The sequence below is a fragment of the Terrapene carolina genome, unplaced genomic scaffold (assembly GCF_002925995.2).
Source record: "Terrapene carolina triunguis isolate 2854851 unplaced genomic scaffold, T_m_triunguis-2.0 Scaffold132, whole genome shotgun sequence".
NCBI classification, from domain to species: Eukaryota; Metazoa; Chordata; order Testudines; family Emydidae; genus Terrapene; species Terrapene triunguis.
In genome coordinates this window covers 13,738,431-13,761,019 of record NW_020664483.1, presented here as the reverse complement: position 1 = coordinate 13,761,019, position 22,589 = coordinate 13,738,431, and the positions used below count along the sequence as shown (strand labels likewise).

General features: G+C 39.9%; 1 protein-coding gene across 1 annotated transcript in view; it reads left to right on the top strand.

Annotated features, from left to right (window-relative positions):
- WDPCP (WD repeat containing planar cell polarity effector) overlaps window positions 1-22,589 on the top strand; it is a 236,389-nt gene that overhangs the window by 79,424 nt on the left and 134,376 nt on the right. Inside the window, exons 2-6 of the mRNA XM_029911895.1 lie at window positions 1,614-1,698; window positions 3,215-3,259; window positions 4,313-4,363; window positions 7,273-7,343; window positions 7,600-7,659. Of these exons, the coding sequence (XP_029767755.1) occupies window positions 1,638-1,698; window positions 3,215-3,259; window positions 4,313-4,363; window positions 7,273-7,343; window positions 7,600-7,659 (288 nt within the window). The 5' untranslated portion in view covers window positions 1,614-1,637. The remainder of the gene's footprint in view (window positions 1-1,613; window positions 1,699-3,214; window positions 3,260-4,312; window positions 4,364-7,272; window positions 7,344-7,599; window positions 7,660-22,589) is intronic.

Here is a 22,589-nt window from a genome sequence, read left to right as displayed (position 1 = left end):
TTCCAGCAATCTCCTGGTGTTCTTGCCAAAACCTCATTCTTGCCCAGGGGAGACTATACTCCATTCACTAGATGTCGTGTGTTTTGAACTTGTACTTGGATAGGACTAAGGGGTTTAGGAAGTCAGAAAGATTTTTTGTAGTTTTGGGGATCGGTGTAAAAGGAATGCTTTTTCTACTCAGCAGTGTTTAAGTGGATTGAGCTGTGCACTGAGATATAATATGTTAGCTAGGGTGAAAGTATCTCAGGGTATTACAGCAATCTTTATCAGGACTAAGGTGACATCCATGATGAGTCTCTAATATTTTCATCATACAACTCTCTTGATTTGACATTTATGTCAGATGCTTGGTTTGGGAGGGCAGTTCCAGTTAGAACTCCTCAGCCCATCTTTCTGTGGGTGTAGTACTATTTAGACTCCCACAGTGGGAAAATGAGAGCCTATCTCCAAAATGAAAAACATGGCTCTGGCCAGTACCATACGAACTACGGTTCTTCAGGAGTGTTGCCTCTGCATATTCATGTTAAATGCCCTCCTTCCTCTATTCCACAGAGTTCTACTTTGATGCAACCATTGGGCAGAGGCAGTTGGGGCACATGGCCTTGTTTGTAACCTCAGCTGGGAATATTTGGTGCCACAAGAGGTTGGTCACACAGGTCCAATGGAAACTACTTTCCAGAAGGTTCGTGATGCTCAGTGGCGTGGGAGGAGAGAGGGGACAGAAGGGGACTCATTCTCACAACTGTGAATATGGAGAGACAACACTTTAAAGAAACAAAAAACCGTTAGAATTGCAATCATGTTACATAACAGTCACCTTATACATTTTATCTGATTGACACCGGTTGTCCTTGTGCGTTAGTAATAATTTAATATAATCTCCCTATGTTTCTGATCTAGGAAAGCCGTCACTTTAGGTATTTCACTTTAATTACTAGTGCCTGCAAGGCTCTCCTGTTCAAAACTCTCTCTTGACTTCACTGAATGTTTCCTATGTGCAGGGCTTGCAGGGTCAAACCCTAAAAGTATATTCTAATATTCCGGGGTCAAACCTTAAAAAACAGCCTCTAATTTTGCTTGCACAGTTATTACTTTGACACACGCATATCTGGTAATGTTGTATGTAAACAGCTGCAAGGACAAAGATAGAGCCTGGTTGTAAATTTGGCTCTAAATATAAAGCAAAAAAAACCCCAAACAACCTTATTGTGTCAAATTCATTCTCATGTGTCACTGACTTTGCTGTTGCTGAATATGTCAACTTTTAATGAGAGGCAATTACAATTCTTCAAAATGGTATATTTCAGGCCCTTAAAGACTGTTTCTGATCCTATTATAATACCTACTTAGAATTAAAATACAATCCATATATACATATAGCAACATAGTACATTAAGTGTAACAGAAAGGACTAATTTTTTGTCTCTTAGGTAGCATCATTCATAGGAGCAGAAATAAGAGCAGTATTGTATGTGTGGTTACTATATAATTCTGCTTTCAGAATGTCTCCAATGGCAGGCTCTTTTACCACTAAGTTGCCAAGAGACTTTCAGTTTCACTGGTGGTAGAAGGTAATTAATTTGCACATGTTGTTTCTTTCCTTCCTTTGATAGGACTGAGTTTCCATCTGCCATCAGATGTCTTTCTGCCTGACTGAGATGCACCTGTGGTCTTTGAAGAATACCTTACATGTTGGGGGTAAATCAACTGTGACCAAATTCCAACCTTTTCCTAAAACAGAATAACAAAACCTGTCAATGAATATTCAATTGACATAAAATTCTGAATACTCATGTGAAGTTGAAGTTTATTTTTATGCTTGGGGAAAACAAATTATATAAAAGTAGTATGGTATAATGTGGTTAGCTTCTTATCTTGTCATAGATCTGGAGTATCCTTGTCAATAATGAAAAATTATTAAGATTATATATTGTCTAATTTATGTTTCCTTTTAAGAAGCCATGTGCTGCTTTACTATAGGTTTCACTATAATGACTAGTTTATTGATATTCATTCATCCATTCCAGTTGATTGCAGAAGAATTATAATATGTACTTAATATGTAACAATACTTTATTGCTCATGCTCTGAAAATGTTGAATGGAGAACTGGTATACTTAAGATACATTTGTCTTATTAAACTATCGTTCCAGTTTTCAAAGTAATTTGAGATACATGACTAATTACCATCCATGTGGAAAAAACCTTTATACTTCTAGCTTTGCAAGTGCTAAAATCCAATGCTCAACAAACCACTGGTTTTGAAATGTGTGATACCAAAACCACATTTATTTGACATCTAGTCCCTATGACAGTTGTAGCAAGGTGCATTCCAGTAACACTAAAAACCATACAAAAATATGATTAATCAAATATTGACTCAATATCCCACAGTGTCCCATATCCTTATGAGAACAAGCCTGCTGTAATGACAACTAGATAAAATGTTTAATCAATAGCCAGACTGTCCATAAAAGCCTGGCAGCCTAAATAAAATAATTAATTATGATAATTGTAATTAAAAGCATGTTATGAACTGTTACATTTCAGAAACATGAACTGTTAGACTTTGTTTGTTGGGAGAAACCAGATCTTTAAATGACAGTTCATTATTTTCAGATTTCTTTGTAATGGATTCCAACCGAACATTGCTTTTGCTTATTACAAATAGTGTGTATAAAATCCCATCTCTGGAAATGATAGCTATGTGATAAATTGCAGAGCCATATGATAAATGAATATATCGTGCGACTTTGACCTGTTGCCCACTAACCCATCTCCCTCAGCTCTTATTCTAACATTCCAAACCTCTGAATAGCTTCAGGAAGCTGCTATTTTATTTTAAAGTCAGCCAGCCAAAGAAATGCCTTCCATCTTCTTCCCCAACTGAGGAATTTCCCCAAAAATCTCTCCCAAGGCCAGGATGAGATAGAGTGAGTCTTGGGCCAATTTATAGTAAAATAGTATCTCTTTAAAGTCTAATATCTTAGAGCACCACATAGCTAGAAATGGGAGCTTTTTATCATGGGAAGGGGAGCTTCCCAAAGTGCACAAGTATAAAAAAAAATAGTTGCAATTTACAGGCCAATAGTGGTAACATTGCCAGTCACCAGGAGGCATTTTTTTAAAAAGTGATTCAATTTCCTTTTATGTGCTACATTTTTTCAAGTGACACACAATCACGATTTAATGATATTTCCACTCGATTATGTAGATGAAGACATTGGGATCTATCAATACTATGACAAGAAAGAACCAGGTACAGTATAAATTGTATTTAACTATAAAAAAAAACTGTTTAAAACTTTGAAATGTTTGGTCTGCTTTGGGAACAAGTTGTTTGGCTAATGGTGTTATGTATAAACTCGGCAATGAATTTCTTCTTAATATGCAAGAGTCTTTTTGTATTTCTCTAGAATCAGGAAACAGTCACAGAGACTCTGTCTCGAGTAATCTGAATCTATTTTTAAACTTTTTATTCCGATAGACAAAAACTATAGATAATAATTAAATGAATCATAAAAATGATTAAAGGAACTTTCAATAGATATGACTGAATGCCTCTTACATTTGGAGAGTGATAAACTAAACATCAACCAGGCCTCGGAATATCTATATTTTCTACCTAACAATCTTGTATGTGCTATAAAGAAAAATTATAAAACTATTTAACACTATAATTTTAATGTAATATAGTGTTTCAGGTATGGCCAATTTGATATTGAGCATTCCAGTAATTTTTTATTTGTTGGAATCCCAGCAGAGGGCATCGTAAACGCAGAGGAATGCACTGGAGTTAGCCTCCTGGATCTTTACCTGATATCTGAAATAGGCATTTCAGAGTGAATGATCAATTTTCTTTATCTGATTAATCCTGTTAATCCTCGAAGTTTCATGATGGCCCAAAAGGTCTTTTCAGCTACAGTTACTTCCTGTTTCAGGCCAGGTTAAAGCGGAGGCCTGTGTGGGCATCCCATGTACTTAGCTTGGTGGTTAATATGCTGTCTCCTTGGTTCTGATGACAGACTGACTCAGCTTCTCTCCTGGATTCAGTTGCAGCTCACTTCACTATCTGATGAGATTGGAGGCTCGGTAATACTGGCCCACCTGTTGGGCTGCATAAGCCTTTCTTTCACTGCCAATTTACGATCTCTGACTGTGAGGTGAAAAAATCAGGGCTGTCTTAATTTTGTGTAAATTTCTGTGTTTTATTAAAATGTCTGAATCGTCTCTTTAATGTATTCATATTTGCTGACAGCAGTTGTGAAGGTTAACATTCGTATTTTCATTCTCCCTCCCCCCCCCCTTTTAGTATCACAAATGAACCATGGTTACTTAGAAGAGAAGCAACAGCTTGTGGAATGTAAGGACATTTTCTAGGTTACTCGTTGTGATAAGATTGTGTTACTTTTTTTTAATTGCTGTTGCCTCTAGCAAAACACTAAAATAATCTCTCTTCTTCAAACTCAACTTTCTGCACATACCATATAGTAGGAGAGTGAATATCATAGACCTAAAGAGCACAAAATAATTCACAAGATGTAACTAAATCTTCCTTATGTAATTGCAATATATCTTTTCTATATATAGAAAATATATATATTGGGGAGGAGGGATAGCTCAGTGGTTTAAGCATTGGCCTGCTAAACCCAGGGTTGTGAGTTCAATCCTTGAGGGGGCCACTTAGGGATCTGGGGCAAAACCAATACTTGGTCCTGCTAGAGAAGGCAGGGGGCTGGACTTGATGACCTTTCAAGGTCCCTTCCAGTTCTAGGAGATAGGATATCCCCATTAATTTATAATTTTATTAATTTTATTTATATCATTGAGCATGGTAGTCACAATTGTTTCTCATTTCTCTTGCCAAGTAAAAACAGAAATAAACATAATCCAGGACTCTCCTTATCAAGTTTAGTCTGCAGATTATCAATAAATATCTTAAATAATTGAAAGAATTTATATATTAATTGGTACAAAACTAAAAATTTTCCAAGAGGAGTAAAAGAAACATGGCGCTAATAATCAGCTGTATTCCTAATTTGTTTGGTGAGGTTTTTTGGGGAAAATTTACATTGGATTATATGTTCCTTCTCACTGGTTAAAAGAAGTTTTAATGATACTATCACATTACTATCACAATGCTGCTAGAGGTTTATCATTTGAATAATAAAACCTTCCCTCCACCACAAGTTTTATAACTACTGCATAGTTACTCCTTCTCATACCACATTGTAGTGTTCAATCTGTATTGCATTACAGCTATGAAAAATCAAATTGATTTTTATGGGATTTTGCAAAATAAAATTTATACTGTAAGAGTTCCCTTAACACTGTATCTGATCATAACTGAATTAGTATTAGGACCAAATTCTTCCTTCAAATAGATATGCAAAATTCTCATTAATTTAAGTGGGATTGGTGTGTGTGTGTTTGGTGGCAGAATTTGGCCCATAAGGACAAATCCCCCTGGGACCCAGTCCCCAGTATGCTCGGAGGGCCCTTTGTCCAGGAGAACTAGTGAAGTTCTGCTATAAAGCGGGGCAAAATTTAAGGAGCCATATAGAGGATTTACATCCCTTGTATGCTGTGGAGTATTGTTCTGCATGGGTTCCCTATATGATGGGTCCGTCTGTTGTGGGCAGAGCAGAGCCAGTAGATACTGACTACACAGCTGCACCAACCAGCTCCTCTCGTATATGTGACATGCAATGGGAGCATAAGCTACTATAGCGGTGTTGCTGTAATTACTCCCATGAACTGGCTCCACTACTGCTCTGTGGCATGATGGGAAGATTCCTCCCCTATCAGGCCTCATTGGACTTCTCAGTGCACAGCCCAAATATCAGGGCTCTGTTCTGAGATCAGGGCTGCCCCAAAGCACCGAATCGCACATGACACTTTTATGGCCCATATTTTTGACAAGGCTGCACTGGCTAATTTTGTATTCAAATGGTGATTTGGACATATAATTTGGTATTTGTATGAGCAAGTTCCCATTCTGTATATGTAGATAAGAGTTCTTAATTTACACAGAGATTTATTGAAAAAATGATCTTACATGCCTAATTAGAATTATCACAACAGTTCCATTGACACTGGCTTGGTCCAATACAAGGGAAGCTGTATGTTCATGTGCTTTTTGTTTTGTTTTGAATGATATACATAGTGCAAGACTGAAGGACTTTATAACATTTCTGTTATAAATTGGTTTTGTGGGGAGGTTTAAACTTGACTGTTAATTCATTTGGCATGAAAATTGACATACAAACTCTGACAGCTCAGAGCTCGACACTTTTCACCAAATCTCCTTTAAATAGTTTAGACCGATAAATAAAGAGAGAGAGAGAGGGTTTTCCAGTTTCACAGGCTTTTTTGTTATGTACACTTGGGGGAAAAAATTGCTCACTTTTTAAATAACGACATTTAGTACGTTATTAAAACCTGATCTTTCAGCTATGACACAGCTATTGCCATTAACTCCAAAGGGAGCTTTGCCTTCCTAAATACTGCAGAGTCAATATCTTTGGCCAAATGTTTCAAAATTGTTTGCTGAAAGTTAGGCATTTAAATAAAGTTAGTAAGATTGTTAGAGAATTGTAAGTATCCATGATTCCTATTTAAGCAAGCTAAGCACTCATATACCCTGATCCTGAACTTCCTGTCTAACCTACCCTCCAGCTTTTTTTTGTTAGCTTGCCATGGCAGACACGTAGAACCAAATTTTCAATAATAAATGCCTAACTGGCTCATCTAGTAGTAGTAGTAGTGCAGGGCACAATTACCAGTTGACATCCATGCATGCATATTTTGTGGGCACAAGTTAGTGCTTGCTTTTGGAATTTTTGCCCTTAATGTTAATTCAACATAATAATATCTAAGATGAGTCAGGAGGGAGTTGATAACTTGCATCTCTGTGAACTAGAAACACTCTGCTTGGGAGACTTTCCCATGGCAAATGCTTAGCAGCTGGGGAGGATATTCTACCCTGAGAGCTTTATCCATGATTCCCATAGTGAAATCATGGTAGGTGAGGATATTTCATGTTAACTGTTCCTATGACAGAGCCTTTCAAAAGGGTATCATTTGACAATAGAAACCATACCCACTTCCCCCCAATTATAGGCAAGTTTCTGTATAACATGTTTAAGATCATTCCTATAAATCTTATTATTTTGTTTCCCCACACCAAAAGAAAGAAAACCCCAACTTAAAGCATAGTTTTTGACTGTTTATATATATATATATATATTTTTTTCTTCTTTTATTTACCAGCTCGAGATTATCCTTGGATACTTAAAAACAAACGCCCAGAAAAACTGCGCGATGCTCTCAAGGAGCTGGAGGTACCTTTTAGAAACTTTCAAGTTTGGCAACAGATAATCCGGTTTTCAAACCTCTTTCAACAGCTTTAATTTTCATAAAGGATCAGCCCTTCTGGTGATGATAAATGTGCTTTTGTCCAGTGGGCTGGTCCAAAACAGTTGCATCTTTGTTTGTGTGGCATGCTGATCTCTCATGCTTGAAAATCAGAAGCACCTTAACCACTAGTGACAATGTGTACAGCCAACTCCACTCTTTCTGTTTTCTGTTGTTCTTCAGGAGCTGATGCAAAACAGTCAGTGTGTGCTGAGCAAATGGAAGAATAAATATGTCTGTCAGGTAAAATGTTTTGACATGCTCTTGAAATGTTCAGTCAGTGGAGCTGAACGACTGTTCAGTGATTGATGCTGAAATGTTATCATGTTAACTAGTATAGAAACTCACTGGTGTTTTAGCGTGGGGGGATTTCATTATTTAGATTTTGTTTATAAGCAGAAACAGACAGGATAAAATCAAACTCTATGGTCATTTTACTAACAAGAATTACTCAGTAAGGGCTTGATCTTTTGAGGTACTGAGTGCCTGCAGCTTCCACAAAAGTAATGGGATTTGAAGGCACTAAAAGCTCGGGGGTGCTGGAATAATTTTTATGGTGGGGGTGCTGATGATAGAACCCATGTATTTAGTGTTTGTTATTACTACTTCAAGCCAGGGGGTGCAGCAGCACCCCTAGTTCCAGCACCATTGTAAACACCTTACAGGATCGGACCCACACAGTCAAAAGAGCCGTTAAAATGTATAAAGAAGCCTGGAAAATATTTTTATATTATATATTTTATGTAGCAAACATTTACACACATATATCAAAGCATTTACTTTGAACCTGGATACCATGGTGATGGGGGTTGTGCGAGAATCTAGATAAATGGATCACACATCAAGTCCCAGAGCATAGGGCACTGTGGCAAGCCATGCACGTGTATCTGTCCTTGATATGTACATAAATATCGATATACTGTAAAAAGGAAACATCTGTTCACATCCTCATTAGCACAGGGCAGCAGGGTAAGTGGGAACAGTATGGCATATTGGAATGTGTGATCCAGCTTCCTAATCAACAGCTTGCTCTGAAGATGTGGTTAGTATTTTATCACTTTAAACGTTTCTGCATAGCCCTATATCTTCGATGTTTGTGAGAAAGGTGCATCATGTTTAAAACTGCTTCAGCACTGAAGTTGACATTTTAAAAAATGTTACTAATGTAGTTCTAAAAAGCAAATTTTGTACTTTGCTTTTGCAAAATGTTTTAATGTTTTTCAATGTAAATTAAATGTGAATAGTTCCAAATTTGTATGGTCCTGTTTGTTAAATATATTTAAAGTATCCAAATTCCATGTATGTTAAAGAAATTTCCAGAATTGTTTTTAACAAGAACAATTTGTCAGTGAATGCTAATCTTCTAAAGCTAATTTTAAGTATCAACTGTTCAGTTATTCAAGGCCCCAGATTTTGGGGGGTGGTGGGGGAAGGGAAGGAGTGTGTGAATCAGAGAAGCTGAGTCGTGATCAACTTTAAGTGTCACTACACAAAAAAATGGTTGTTCATCTTTTTTGTTACCCCTTTGCTATGTATCCTCACTTGTGTCTTTCTACCCAGTCTCCCCATATCTTTTTCCTTCCTGTTACATCTCCATCTTTCTAAACTCTCACTCCTTACTAAAATGGAATACTTGTCCTCTGAACGGCCTGCCTCCTCTTGCAGCCTGTGCTTTAAGGACTGGCTTCTTGAATTTTGGAGCCTCTTGCCAGGGGACTTCTTCAAGCCAGAATTATGTCACTCCTCCATTAAAACACAACATCCTAGGTTCGCCAACTATCGTATGTAAAACTCATTTCTCCAACTTAGGTTTCTCAGAGGAAATTCTTCACATGCATACATGTGTGTGTACACAAAACATAATATATAAAAAGAAACAATATATACTTATCAAGTTATTTCTCATACAAGGTAGGGGGGAAATTGAGAGATTGCTATTTCTACTTTTAAATATGTGCTTTGACACTACATCAGTGGGGTCATATAAGGAGGTAGATAGATATCTGGCCTATTCCTGTAAGTTTTCTTGAGATATGTTGCTTGAAAATTAGCTAGAGGTGAAAACAACGGTATTAATAATAGTTACTTCTCTATCTTAATCAATTTACATTTGCTTTCTCCAGTTCTTAGCCCATTTTGCATTTGAGATTATCGCAGCTCAACACGGTTTTATACAATAAGCAGCTGGAATTGAACTTTCTCATAGTGATTTAGAACATCCAGAGACTATTCAGTCAAAAAAATTGTGTTATTCTGCTTTCCATCATCCTCATAATAAATTGTAGTTCTTCAATAAATGAAAATAAAACAGAGGAAAACGAATAATTTGGGAGAGTTCTTCTCAAGTAGGACAATTCGCAAAATGCCTACTTATCAATTCTTTTTTATGTCATACAGTATCTGCACTGTATTGCTACTTATCTTCCCCATAGCATCTTGTGAAAATGACAAGATCCCTCCCTTCATGAATTGCCTAGTAGAAGATGTGCAAAGTAAAATGTGACAGTAAAATGCCGTATTTTTGAACCAATGAATTTTAAAAAATTAACAAAAATACTTCCTGTTCTTCTATTTGGTGGGAAGGAGTAAATTCTAAAAATATTTGAAGCAATAATTTGCTAATGTTTTGGAAACATCACTTCACAAAGTGAAAAAGAAGTTAGAGGTTTATTTATAAACTTCAGGCGGGTGTATAATTAACTGTTTCACTTAAACGGTCTGAGTTATGTTATGTCACTATTCTATTTATATACGTCTCTGGGTAAAATAATCTTTGCCTATAATAGAGAAGAATATGTTTTACATTAACTTGCCATTATTGTGGTAAGCAATAAGCAAACAAACATCATGGATAGTGAAAAGTAAATTACTCCACCACTTAGATGTTAATAACTGTAATTGATTACTGATCTGGGCTCGATTTGAATGGGTGACTGGGAGTTCAAAGATTTGTATCCTAATGCCATTCTCCTCAACCTTCTAGTCCTTTTATCATAAACTACTGACAGATGTCATCAATAAAAATATAATAACTTAAAATATTACAAACAATCAATAGCCATACTTTTTTCTAAATTTCCCATTGTGTGTGAATCCTTCATATTTCTGACTGAACCATAATGAGGCAACATTTTTCTTTGTAATAACAATCTGCCACCGTCACAGCCTCTCTCTGTGGCCTTTGCTCCTCTGGCAAGGTAGAAGGGGTGGAAAACAACGTAAGGCAGTACAAGTGTAATAGGACAATCACATGAAGGACTGATGTGTATCAGATTTTGTGAGAAGTAGGCATAGGCCTACTGTCCATAAACTGTTGTGCCTACTGGTATGTGAAAAGCCGTAGTCCCTCAGTGTGCTGCCTCCCCAGAGCCTTCAGGTAACCCAGGGAGCAATAAATTGGGGGCTAGATATTTTCAGAGAAATGCACACATACAGCTCCTAAAATTAAATGTGCAATCATGTTAATTGTGTGTGCAAATGACAGACTGCATGCACATTACTGCAGTTACATGCAGAGAGTAATTATGCATGCAAGTCATTTGCATGTACACACTTCTGAAAATCTCACTTCAAGACTCTAAATTAAATCCAGCTCTTTTGCATGCCATTACCTAGAACAGGAGCGGGCAAACTTTTTGGCCTGAGGACCGAATCGGGTTTCGTAAATTGTATGGAGGGCCAGTTAGGGGAGGGGGTCGTGGCTTGGCCCCCACCTCCTATCTGCCCCCCACCGGGACTCCTGCCCCATCCACACACACCCCCGCTCCCTGACCCCTGACCGCCCCCAGAACCCCGCCGCCCCATCCAACCCCTCCTCTAATTCCTGACGGCCCACCCAGGACCCCTGCCACATCCAACCACCCCTTCTCCCTGTCCCCTGACTGCCCCCGGAACCCTACCCCTGACTGCCCCCTGCCGCCCCATCCAACCCCCCTCCTTCCTGACTGCTCCCCCAGGACCCTGTCCCCATTCAACCCCCTGTTCCTCCCCCAACCACCCCGACCCCTATCCACACCCCCGCCCCCTGACCACCACCCCGAACTCAACTGCCCTCTATCCAACCCCCCCTGCTCCCTGCCCCCTTACCACGCTGCCTGGAGCACTGGTGGTTGGCGGCGCTACAGCCGCGCCGCTCGGCTAGAGCCGGGCCACGCAGCCACCACACAGCACAGAGACTGGGTCAGGCCGGGCTCTGCAGCTGCGCTGCCCCAGGAGCTCACAGCCCTGCCGCCCAGAGCATTGTGCTGGCGGTGAGCGAGTGAGCTGAGGCTACAGGGGAGGAGGGACAGCAGGGGAGGGTCCAGGGGCTAGCCTCCTGGGCCAGGAACTCAGGGGCCGGGCAGGACGGTCCTGTGGGCCGGATGTGGCCCGTGGGCCATAGTTTGCCCACCTCTGACCTAGAACTTCCACTAAACCTTAATGTTGCCCCAGTTCTGTCTTTTTTTAAAGTTTAGTTTTGTGTCTAAAGTCTGCTCTCATCACTTTTTCCTATATGACAAACATCAAGGGCACCGGAACCTTTGTAGAAGTGAGGAGAGCCACCGGTGCCAGAACTGGGGGGGACCAGGGAGCCGTGCCCCCCCCACTTTTTAACATGGGCGTAGTTTGGGGATGGGGGTGGTGTTGCCCCCCAAACTGCAAGCCTTGGGCAGGCGCAAAGCAGCCCTGGCAGGGGCTACGCTTTGCAGCGGGGGAGCTGATCACCATTATCAGCTCCCCCTCCTCAAAGTGCAGCCCCTGCTGGTGCTGCTCCGTGCCTGCTTGAAGCATGCAGTTGGGAGGGGTTAGCGCCACTCCCTGCCTCCCAAACTACACCCTTGTTAAAAATGGGGGGCATGGCCCGCCCACTTTTAAAAGTGGGGAGGTCATGGCCCCTGGGAGCCTCTCCCCCCCCTCCCCTCGTTCAGGTGCTGTTTTTTTTAAATGGAGATATCCTATCTCCTAGAACTGGAAGGGACCTTGAAAGGTCATCGAGTCCAGCCCCCTGCCTTCAGTAGCAGGACCAAGTACTGATTTTTGCCCCAGATCCCTAAGTGGCCCCCTCAAGGATTGAGTTTACAACCCTGGGTTTAGCAGGCCAATGCTCAAACCACTGAGCTATCCCTCAGTGGTTTGGTTGACAAACATGGCACCAGAAGTTTTATATTTACATGCTTTTCATTGCCAAAAAAATCTGTTGACTGTGTTCTTTATTCTTGCAACCCTGTATATACACTTGAATATTTTTTATATCATATAGAAACAGAAAATGTGCTAGTTCATGCAAACATACCTAGACTGTATTGTGATTTTTTTAAAGGATTGTAGTATTCCATTTAAGAGAGCTTAGTAGAGCCCTAAAGGACTGAGCTCTATTCTTTAGCTCTGTACCTACTAGTTCCAATAGCATGCCATGTTAGTACTGTAGTTCTAAACCCAAAGTTTGATGACCTATGATGAGCTGCTGAAATAATCCTGTAATCTTCTGTTAGTTGTTGTCAAAAGAAGAAAATAAATAGACCATAAAAGATGCTTTGACAGAAAAGAAAGGCAAGAGATCTTTCCAGTAAAATGTCACTGTATTATTTATAAATAAATTGTTCCTTCCTTCCTGTTCTGGTCAGGAATAACAATTTAATGTAGTTAATTAATTTCACTAATATTTTAATTAGAATTTTGCTATGAAGAAACTGCAGCTACTTTTCACCCATGGTATCATTCCTTAACACTCTGGAATGCTTCGAAGTCTTTTGCTACAAAAATGTGAATTCAGTACTGTGAAGTGAGACCATGTTTTCAGTTTTGGTGTACAGTGTATATTTGCAAAACTAATGAGAGCTAGCTGAATAATCTAGTTCCTAACTTCTTGATTTTTACATGCACGTTTCAGTGTAGGATTAACACATGCCAGTATTTACATATTTCATTGTATGAATGCAAGGTAGCAGAAGTGAATATTGGCAGCTAATAATAAGAATTTTGCATTTGTATTTAATTACTTTTATTTTATTTAAGTTGCAGTTTGCATATGTACATAAATACTTTTTATGTTACTGTCATTTTCACATTTAGAGCTTAATTGTGAGCTGAGATACACAGCAATATGTGCTGACATGGCTTGTGCAATTAGCTGCTGTGCATGTGCACGCAAGTAAGCTGATTTAGCAAGATATATGGTGACACATGCCAGGGTATCTGATGTCAGAATCAAGACACTATGTGAATAAAACATATGAGAAATTAGTACTTTTTGCCAGCTAGTAATAGGAACACTGTCCATCATATTAAATTATTTGCTTTTAATCATAGCAGTTAGTTCATAACATGTTGGTAGAGATCCAGGGCTAAAATCACAAATGCATTGATTGTTGTGAAATATTAACATGTAACAACAGTAAGCTCAGCTGTATTGAGGAAAGTGACAGAATAATCACAATGGGGTGGGGGGTGGGAGGGGAAGCAACCTGAAATGAAGAGGTGGGTGAAAACACTGTGATCCTGCTTGAACAAGAATTGCTTTGCAGTTCCATGCCTCTCTTTGCATATTCCCTGATCTTGGTTGGACTTTGTGACTTGACTTCAATGGAACTTAAGCATGTACTTAAGTGCCTTGCTGAATAGAGAGGGATTTAAATACATGCTTAAAGTTAAACATGAGCTTGAGTACTTTGTTGCACTGGGGCCTAAATTCCCCTTGAGCAAGCTGTGTTCCACCAACGTTCATCTGTGCATTGCAGAGGGGCATTTTGGCAAGTATTAACGAGTGTGTCAAGGATGATATGGGTCTACTCCTGGACTGCTCACAAACAGCTTCTGGCATGCAAGTCACTCTCAGCAATGTTTGTGTGTACTTGCAGCCTGCCAGTCACGCACAGGCTTTTACCAGCCTGAATTATACTGCAGGGTGACCCCAGCACACTCCCAGTCCCAGACTTTTCCCCAGAAATGTATTTCTTGTACTGCTCAGCTCTCATCTGGACAATACAAGCTCATAGAAAGTCCTTCATTTTATTAAGTGAAATGATATGCACATGCCTGCCCGCCTAGCCAGTGGGATGGCTTAAAGTTAACGGCTAAAACAACACGAGTAAATGGGTCTTAGTTCCCTGCGTGTCATCAAACCATTCTTCGGTGGTGGAGTGGAAAGTGAGCGACGAGAGGGTGCTAAAAATGTCAGGTGCTAGGTCAACATGGAAAAGGACAAGCCTTGCTGTGTGTACTTACAATTGTAGGTCGCTGGCGAGGGAGGAAACATTAAACCATCTGATGGAGGAGAAGAAAAGGATAAGATGCAATATCCTCGGTATCTGCGAAACCCGATGAAAGAAGGAGTTGGAAGTCAACTGGAAAGATGGAAGCGCTGTGAGGCTCAGAAAGGGAGATGGCGCTAGAAACGTTGGAGGAGTTGGATTTATCGTCAGTAAGGATTGGGTTTCGAAAGTCATATCATGCCAGCTAATATCATCACGTATTGGTGTGCTGCATCTTCAGATGGAGTCAAAAGCTACCCTCAAGGTCATCCAGGCCTACGCTCCCACAAGTGCAAGTGAGGACGAAGAAGTAGAAGAATTCTACCAAGAGCTCGAAAGAGCCCTCGCGCAAAAGTCCACTTACACTATCACGATGGGAGATTTCAACGCTAAGGTCGGGCGAGGGAAAGCTGGCGAAAAGTTCATAGGGAGATACGGCAGCGGCGAAAGAAATGAAAGAGGAGAAAGGCTGGTAACTATGCAGAAACTGAAGAACTGTACGTGGCAAACACCTGGTACAAAAAGAAGATTGCAAAAAGGTGGACTTGGATCACGCCAAACGCGAAGAGTAAGACTGAAATCGACTATATTTTAGTCAATAAAAGGCGCATCGTTCAAGATGTCTCTGTAGTGCAGCGCTTCAACACCGGCAGTGACCATCGCCTGCTTAGAGCGAAGCTGATTTTCGACAGAGTAGTGGAAAAGAGAGCTTTACAGATGGCAAACAGGAAACAGCCCCCGAAGACATTCGATGAAGCAAAGCTGAAGAAAGCGATTTCTGGGTTTGACTGGAGCCAGACGGAAAAGTGTGATGAGGACTATAGTATCTTTGCTGACAAGCTGAGACGTTGCATAAAAGCAGCTGAAATTGAAAAGATGAAGAAGGCAAAGGGAAGAATCTCGAACGAAATGAAAAGCTTGTTAGAGAAGCGGAGAAATATGAAAAGGAGCCCCGATAACAACCTTGAGTACTCCACTCTGTGCAAGCTTATACGGCAAAAACTGAAGGGCGACTTTGAGAACTTCCGGAAAGAAAAGCTCCTTAAAACAGCTGAATCACACAAGAGCCTCAGGACATGCAAGCGGGAATTGGCGCAGTATAGATTGAGCGTAACAGCATTGAAGAACAAGGACGGAGAGACAGTAATTGACAGAGCAGGGATGGAGGAGGTCTGCAAGGACTTCTATACAGAACTGTTCAAATCAAGAATCAACGTCCCTCTCCCAACGCTACAAGAGTCAGAAGAATGCGTCCCCCCAATAATCATCAGTGAAGTCCGAAGCGCACTACACCAGATGAAGAAGGGAAAAGCTCCAGGCAAAGATGGAATAACGTCAGAAATTATTTCTGCAGGAGGCGAAAAACTTTGGAAGGCCCTTGCTTTAAGATTCAGTCGATATCTCAAAGAGGGAAAAATACCATCAAGCTGGAAGGAGTCGAATACCATCTTGCTGTACAAGAAGGGGGATCGAGAAAATCTTAAGAACTATCGAGCTATATGCCTGCTCTCTCATATTATAAACTCGTTACAAAGGTGATAACAAACCGACTCTCGCAGAGTCTGGATGAACAACAGCCGAGAGAGCAGGCAGGGTTTCAAAGAAATTTCAGCACGATCGACCTTATATTTACCCTTAGCCAGCTCCTAGGAAGAGCGAGGGAATACAAACTCCCGCTGTGCATTGCTTTCGTCGAGTATGAAAAGGCCTTCGATAGTGTCGAGTTCAACGCAATATTAAAGGCGCTCTCAGAGCAGGGCATTAACACGCAGTACATCAGTTTGTTGAAGAAAGCGAATACTGGATGTACAACAGACATTACTCTCCTCGAAACTCCCCTCCCCATCCCAATCGAGAAAGGCGTAAAGCAAGGAGATACGATTTCACCAAAACTATTTACCTCCTGCCTTAAAATGGTTATGAACAAGATCAATTGGAGGAGTGGTGTTAATATAAATGGAAAACGATTATCTCATCTCAGATTCACGGACAACATCATACTAATTGCCGAAAGCACCAACCAACTGCAGAGCATGCTACGAACACTCGACAAGAAAAGCAGTCAGGTCAGTCTGAAAATGAACCGTTGCAAAACGAAATACATGTGATCAGACATCTTACGAAAAGCCCGAATAACAGTAACAGGAGAAGAAATTGAAGAATTGGAACAGTACATATATTTGGTCAAGAAGTGAATATGTGCCAAGACATGAACGGAGAACTCTCGTGAAGGATTCAGGCAGGATGGGGTGCATTTAATTCCATCAAGGACATCCTCTAAGGAAAAATCGACAAGACCACACGTACAAATATCTTCAATTCAACAGTGCTTCCAGCCATGCTGTATGGCAGTGAAACGTGGGTACTGACGAAGAGAGAACAGCTGCTGTCGGTAGCTGAAAGGGCAATGGAACGAGCTATGTTGGGAATTTCCCTTCTGGATCGTATCCTAAATGAAATTATTAGAGAACACAGCAGTGTGAAAGATATTGTTGTGGAAAGCAGATATAATAAGATACGATGGGCGGGCCACATAGCACGGTTCACGGACAATAGGTGGACCGCAGTCATTACTGAGTGGTACCCATGAGAACAGAAAAGACCACCTGGTCGGCCTCCAAGAAGATGGGAAGATGACATTGTTAAATGTTTCGGACGAACATGGAGAAGAAAGGCAAGAATGCGAGAAGAATGGCGGACCTGTTGTGATCGGAGCAGTCTTAATGACAGCTGAAGACCGATCGATCCAGGTGATATGCACAAATCTTGTTACTCCAATTAGAGTCTCCCAAACATTTCAGTTCAAACACACTGTTTTAGATAAAACAATAAAACAAGTGTATTAACTATAAAGAGAGAGCTTTTAAGTGAACACAAGTAATGAGGCATAAAAGTCAGAAATGGTTACAAGAAAAAGAAAGATAAAATGCAACTAATGCCTAACTTAACAAACTATATTAAATTCAAAGCAAGGTTTTTCTCACCACATGCTCTTAAGAGTCTTACTGGCTGAACTTTTTAGGCCAAGACCCCTGTAATGACTGTTTCCTTTGTTCCGCACCCGTAGCTTTAAGTAGCAATAACAATCCAAATACATGGTTTCCGCTGTCAGCACCCCCATTATAAAAATTGTTCCAGCACCACTGCATTGGGGTGTCTGCCCTAGGGTGAACAGACAGCAAGTGTGAAAAATCGGTACGGGGATGGGGGGTAATAGGAGCCTATATAAGAAAAAGACCCAAAAATCGGGACTTTCCCTATAAAATCGGGACATCTGGTCACCCTAGTTTGCCCCTTCTTTTTATTGTCCTGTCCTCTCTTTGAGAAGCATTTCCAGCTGAGAGCATGGCACCAGGCAGACTGTGTGGTCAGGAACCCCATGCTGCTTCTTTGCTAAAATGTAGATTTTCTGCTCAGTTCCCTTTTCTTGCCAATGAATAGCCATTTAGAAGGCAATGGCCCATTGACCTTGTTTTCACCTGGCAGAGGGGTCAGCTTGCCCGTTGTCTCTATGGAACAGGTTTGGCCTCTCCCGAGACTTGGAACATGTTTTAGTAACACCATACAGTGGAATCTTATAATTTTACACACAATGTTGCTACACATATTTTACCAGGACAATAATGACCAGCAAATTATGAGTTTTTCACATGATACCTCACAAGGCATACTTTGTACAAAGATTATTACAGTAGTGTACTAGGAATGAAGACAGAGGTACAGTCTGTCACATCCCTCCTCCCTGCCTCATGTAATTATGCCTGCATGCATACCTTTTACTCAGGCTATGTTCGAAGCCTATGTTTGAAGTCACGCCTATATTGTTTTTTATGCATTGTTCCGGAACACACTGAAATGATGCAGATATATATCTACAGACTTTTATCTTATTTATTAACTATTTCATACATTGAAACACTTGTTTGGTGAGTTTTGAGATGTATTTCATTATGTGTTTGTTTCCCTAGTTTAATATTAGTTCTATTTGATAGCATGTTTGAGTGAGTGAGTTTTAATTCCATTAGTAATAATGGACAGCTCCTTTCAACAGCAATTTTTGGTATTTGATCATCATATGTGTGTGTTCAAACTAAGTTTACACCCTTCCCCATTAGATCTATGTTTGTTCCCATCCACCTCTCCATTTGAGTTTGAGTATGTAAATTTACATATATTGCACTTAAATCTTAACACAATGGCACAATAATCTTAAACATCTGAAGTCCAATATATACATTTTCTAAGTTTCAGGTTAATTTTGAATGAAAACATAAACTGTTCTGTGTTATTTAAACACCTGCTTGTGCTTCATGGCAAACTTTTTTTAAAAATTCTTTTTGGAAGCAAATGGTTATAGATCTATTCTGTATTTCTACTTTGATCTTTATATGATGTTTTTTCTTAAAAGTTCATTTTCACTTGCTACTTATCCTCTAACTGAAGTCATAGAGCTCTTTTGTGACATCACATTTAGTTACTGTGGAAATTTTGTCACATTATTAAGGTTATAATGTCACAATGTAGTTATGGCTTTATATGAGAAATAAGATGCAGGAGCGGATGAGATCTTGCATCTAAATGTTCCCTTTGCATTCCCTTTTATTCTTGTCTGTGTGCCTTGTTCCATGCTCCCACCTATACTTGAAATGGTCCTTCTCTTCAAAAAGAACAGGAGTACTTGTGGCAGCTTAGGGGAGGGAGGGATATCTCAGTGGTTTGAGCATTGGCCTGTTAAACCCAGGGTTGTGAGTTCAATCCTTGAGGGGGCCCACTTAGGGATCTGGGGCAAAAATCAGTACTTGGTCCTGCTAGTGAAGGCAGCGGGCTGGACTTGATGACCTTTCAAGGTCCCTTCCAGTTCTATGAGATAGGTATATCTCCATATTTATTTATTTATAGAGACTAACAACTTTATTTGAGCATAAGCTTTCGTGGGCTACAGCCCACTTCTTCGGATGCATAGAATGGAACCTATATTGAGGAGATATATATACACATACAGGGAGCATGAAAAGGTGGGAGTTGTCTTACCAACTCTGAGAGGCCAATTAACTAAGAGAAAAAAAACTTTTGAAGTGATAATCAAGATAGCCCAGTACAGACAGTTTGATACTGGGCTATCTTGATTATCACTTCAAAAGTTTTTTTTTCTCTTACTTAATTGGCCTCTCAGAGTTGGTAAGACAACTCCCACCATTTCATGCTCTCTGTATGTGTATATATATCTCCTCAATATAGGTTCCATTCTATGCAATCGAAGAAGTGGGCTGTAGCCCACGAAAGCTTATGCTCAAATAAATTTGTTAGTCTCTAAGCTGCCACAAGTACTCCTGTTCTTTTTGCGGATACAAACTAACACGGCTGCTATTCTGAAACCTTCTCGTCAAACTCCATCAGTCACCTTTTCTTTCTTCAAATTCATTCTAAAAATAAAATCACTTGCCCTACAAAGCCTTTGAATCATGACCCACCAAAACATGGGTTCAAAGATAGGAGGCATGGGGTGTGTATGTGGTTTTTTTTTAATGAAAAACATACCGATATCTATCTATACATAAGTAATGCTAGTGGAAGAATGGAGCAGCTTCTGAGTGATTCTGTGGCTGCAGCAGGGGTTGGGGCAAGAAGCAAGCAGCCAGGAAGCTTCTCTGTGATTTCCTGAAGCTCTCGTGGCAGAGAGAGTTGCCTAGTGGCATCCTGCATCTACTTTGCATAGGGAGGTGCAAAAGATTCGTGCTCTCCCTGAAGAAACATTACTATTGAAGGTCTGTTGGTAAACCGCAACAAGAGGGATCCAAACTTAGCTACGGAGCTTGGAGGAAAGCAGGAGAACTGGAGGACACATGGTGCACATGTACTTTTGAGCGGAGGGCCAGGAAGGTTTTGGCACTATGCCTTTAAAAGCACATAGGCTTCCAAATAGTGTGTGAGCATGATGACATCCGGTATCTGAATTGCACAGCAATGGATGTATCTAATGTACCTTGGTGCCTCTTAATAGCAGGGTAATGGCCACATTAGAAATGTCTAGATCAGTGCTTTTCAACCTGTGGTCCAGGGACCCCTGGGGGTCTGCAGACTATGTCTAAGGGGTCCGTGAAAGGTTGTTGTTACCATAGCACAGTGGTTTTCAACAAGTCTGCAAATGAAAAAAGGTTGAAAACCACTGGTCTAGATCCATAAGTATATAAGATGGACAATTTAGGTGCAACAAAATAACAATCATGTAGCTTTGATACCGTAATATAGTCATCTGAGAGGTGGAAGGTACCTTTCTTGCTGACTGAATGGGGTCACAAACCAAAAAGCATTCTTCCCAGCTGTTATCTAGTGAGACATGGTGGATATCCCTACCCTGTAAAATAGGGAGAAGCTGCCAACAGATCTCTGATTCACCTGGTTTATCCCACTGCCCTCTTCTCTCAGGTAAATGCAGAGCACCACAGCATCTCACCTTTGGAGAAGGGGAAATTTCTTATGCCCTAAGGCTGCAGGAACTTTTCGTGGATGAAAAGACAGATTGACTCCCAAGCATAGGAAGTTGTAGAGCACAAGTGATAGGGAATTTATTTACACAACCCCCCTTATTCAAATCTCCCTCCAGTTTGGAACTGAAGGATTTGGGGTGTTTTGCTCTTCTGTTGCAGACTAACATTTTTGCTTACTAGATAATCCCTGGCTTTTTAGAGTTTGCACAATTCAGAAGATTATGGAGAATTTCTCGTGGTAAATGTATTCCTTTTTGTTCTTGTCGTTTAATTTGGTCATTTTTTCCCCTCTACTTTTTTAGCTTTATTCATTAGACAGTTATAACTAACTGTAGTCAGACCTTGCTGGACTCAGGTTAGCAAGTTGGAAATAAATTGTGATTTTATCTAGTCTAACTGCAACATAAGGATAAATTGAAGTTTTGAAAAGTTGTAATAAAAGCTACAGGCGTGTGACTGTGTCTAACATTTTTACTAGGACAGAACCTTAAAGGACATCTTTCATGACTGGGACTCTCTTGAAATATTGTATGTGCTTTCAGACTAACACAATATTCATCTTTGTCAGGATAGGAGGTCACAAAAAAATTTTCTTCTGCTTTTAATGTATTTGTTTTGCATGTCAGGTATGTTTAGTTTGTATTTGAAATGTCATGCCAATTAGTTTTTAAAACCTAATATAAATTAGCAGGAAAGAGATGGAGTGGAGAGTTTTTGGTTAAAAATATTAATAAAGAAAAGAGGGAAATAGTTCATTTGTTTATATGTTGTTCTGTTCACTGCTGCAGGGTGCATAACATTTATACTCATTCATTAAGATGTGTATAACTGCCATTTTGCAAAGATAGGGGCATAGATGAGAAAGAAACCCAACAGAGATAGGCAGGTGAGATAATCAAATTCCTGTCCCTATTGCTTCCTATACTTCAGCACAGTCAAATGAAATCTTTCATTCTCTTCCCTTTCAATCAAAATGTGGAAAATACAAAACTCAGAAAGAAAATTTATAAATGAAAATATCTGCTGTATCTGACAACATAATATGTTCATATGAATTAGAGATGGTCTGAGGTCATCTAGTCCATGCCACTTACAATCCAGGTTTGCTCCTAACTGTATACTTCCTACTGCTTTTGCAGTTCATTTTTAAAAGTCTAAAGTAATGGTGCTCCTGCTGCTTCCTTTGGAAACTATTATACAATTTAATAGATCTCACTGCAAGGAAGTTTTGCCTGGTATTCCATCTAACAGCATGCTGTACATCAATGTTTGTTTCACACCTGTGACATAGAGTAGACGTGGGTTATTATGATAACATCTATTAGAAAAGCAAGCATTTGCCTGGCATCACATTTTTAAAATATAGAATTCTAAAAATATAAATATTTAAATTAGAAATATAAATGCAATCCTGGATTCTTGGCCCCTGGTAAGTCCTCTTTGTGCTTCTCCAGTG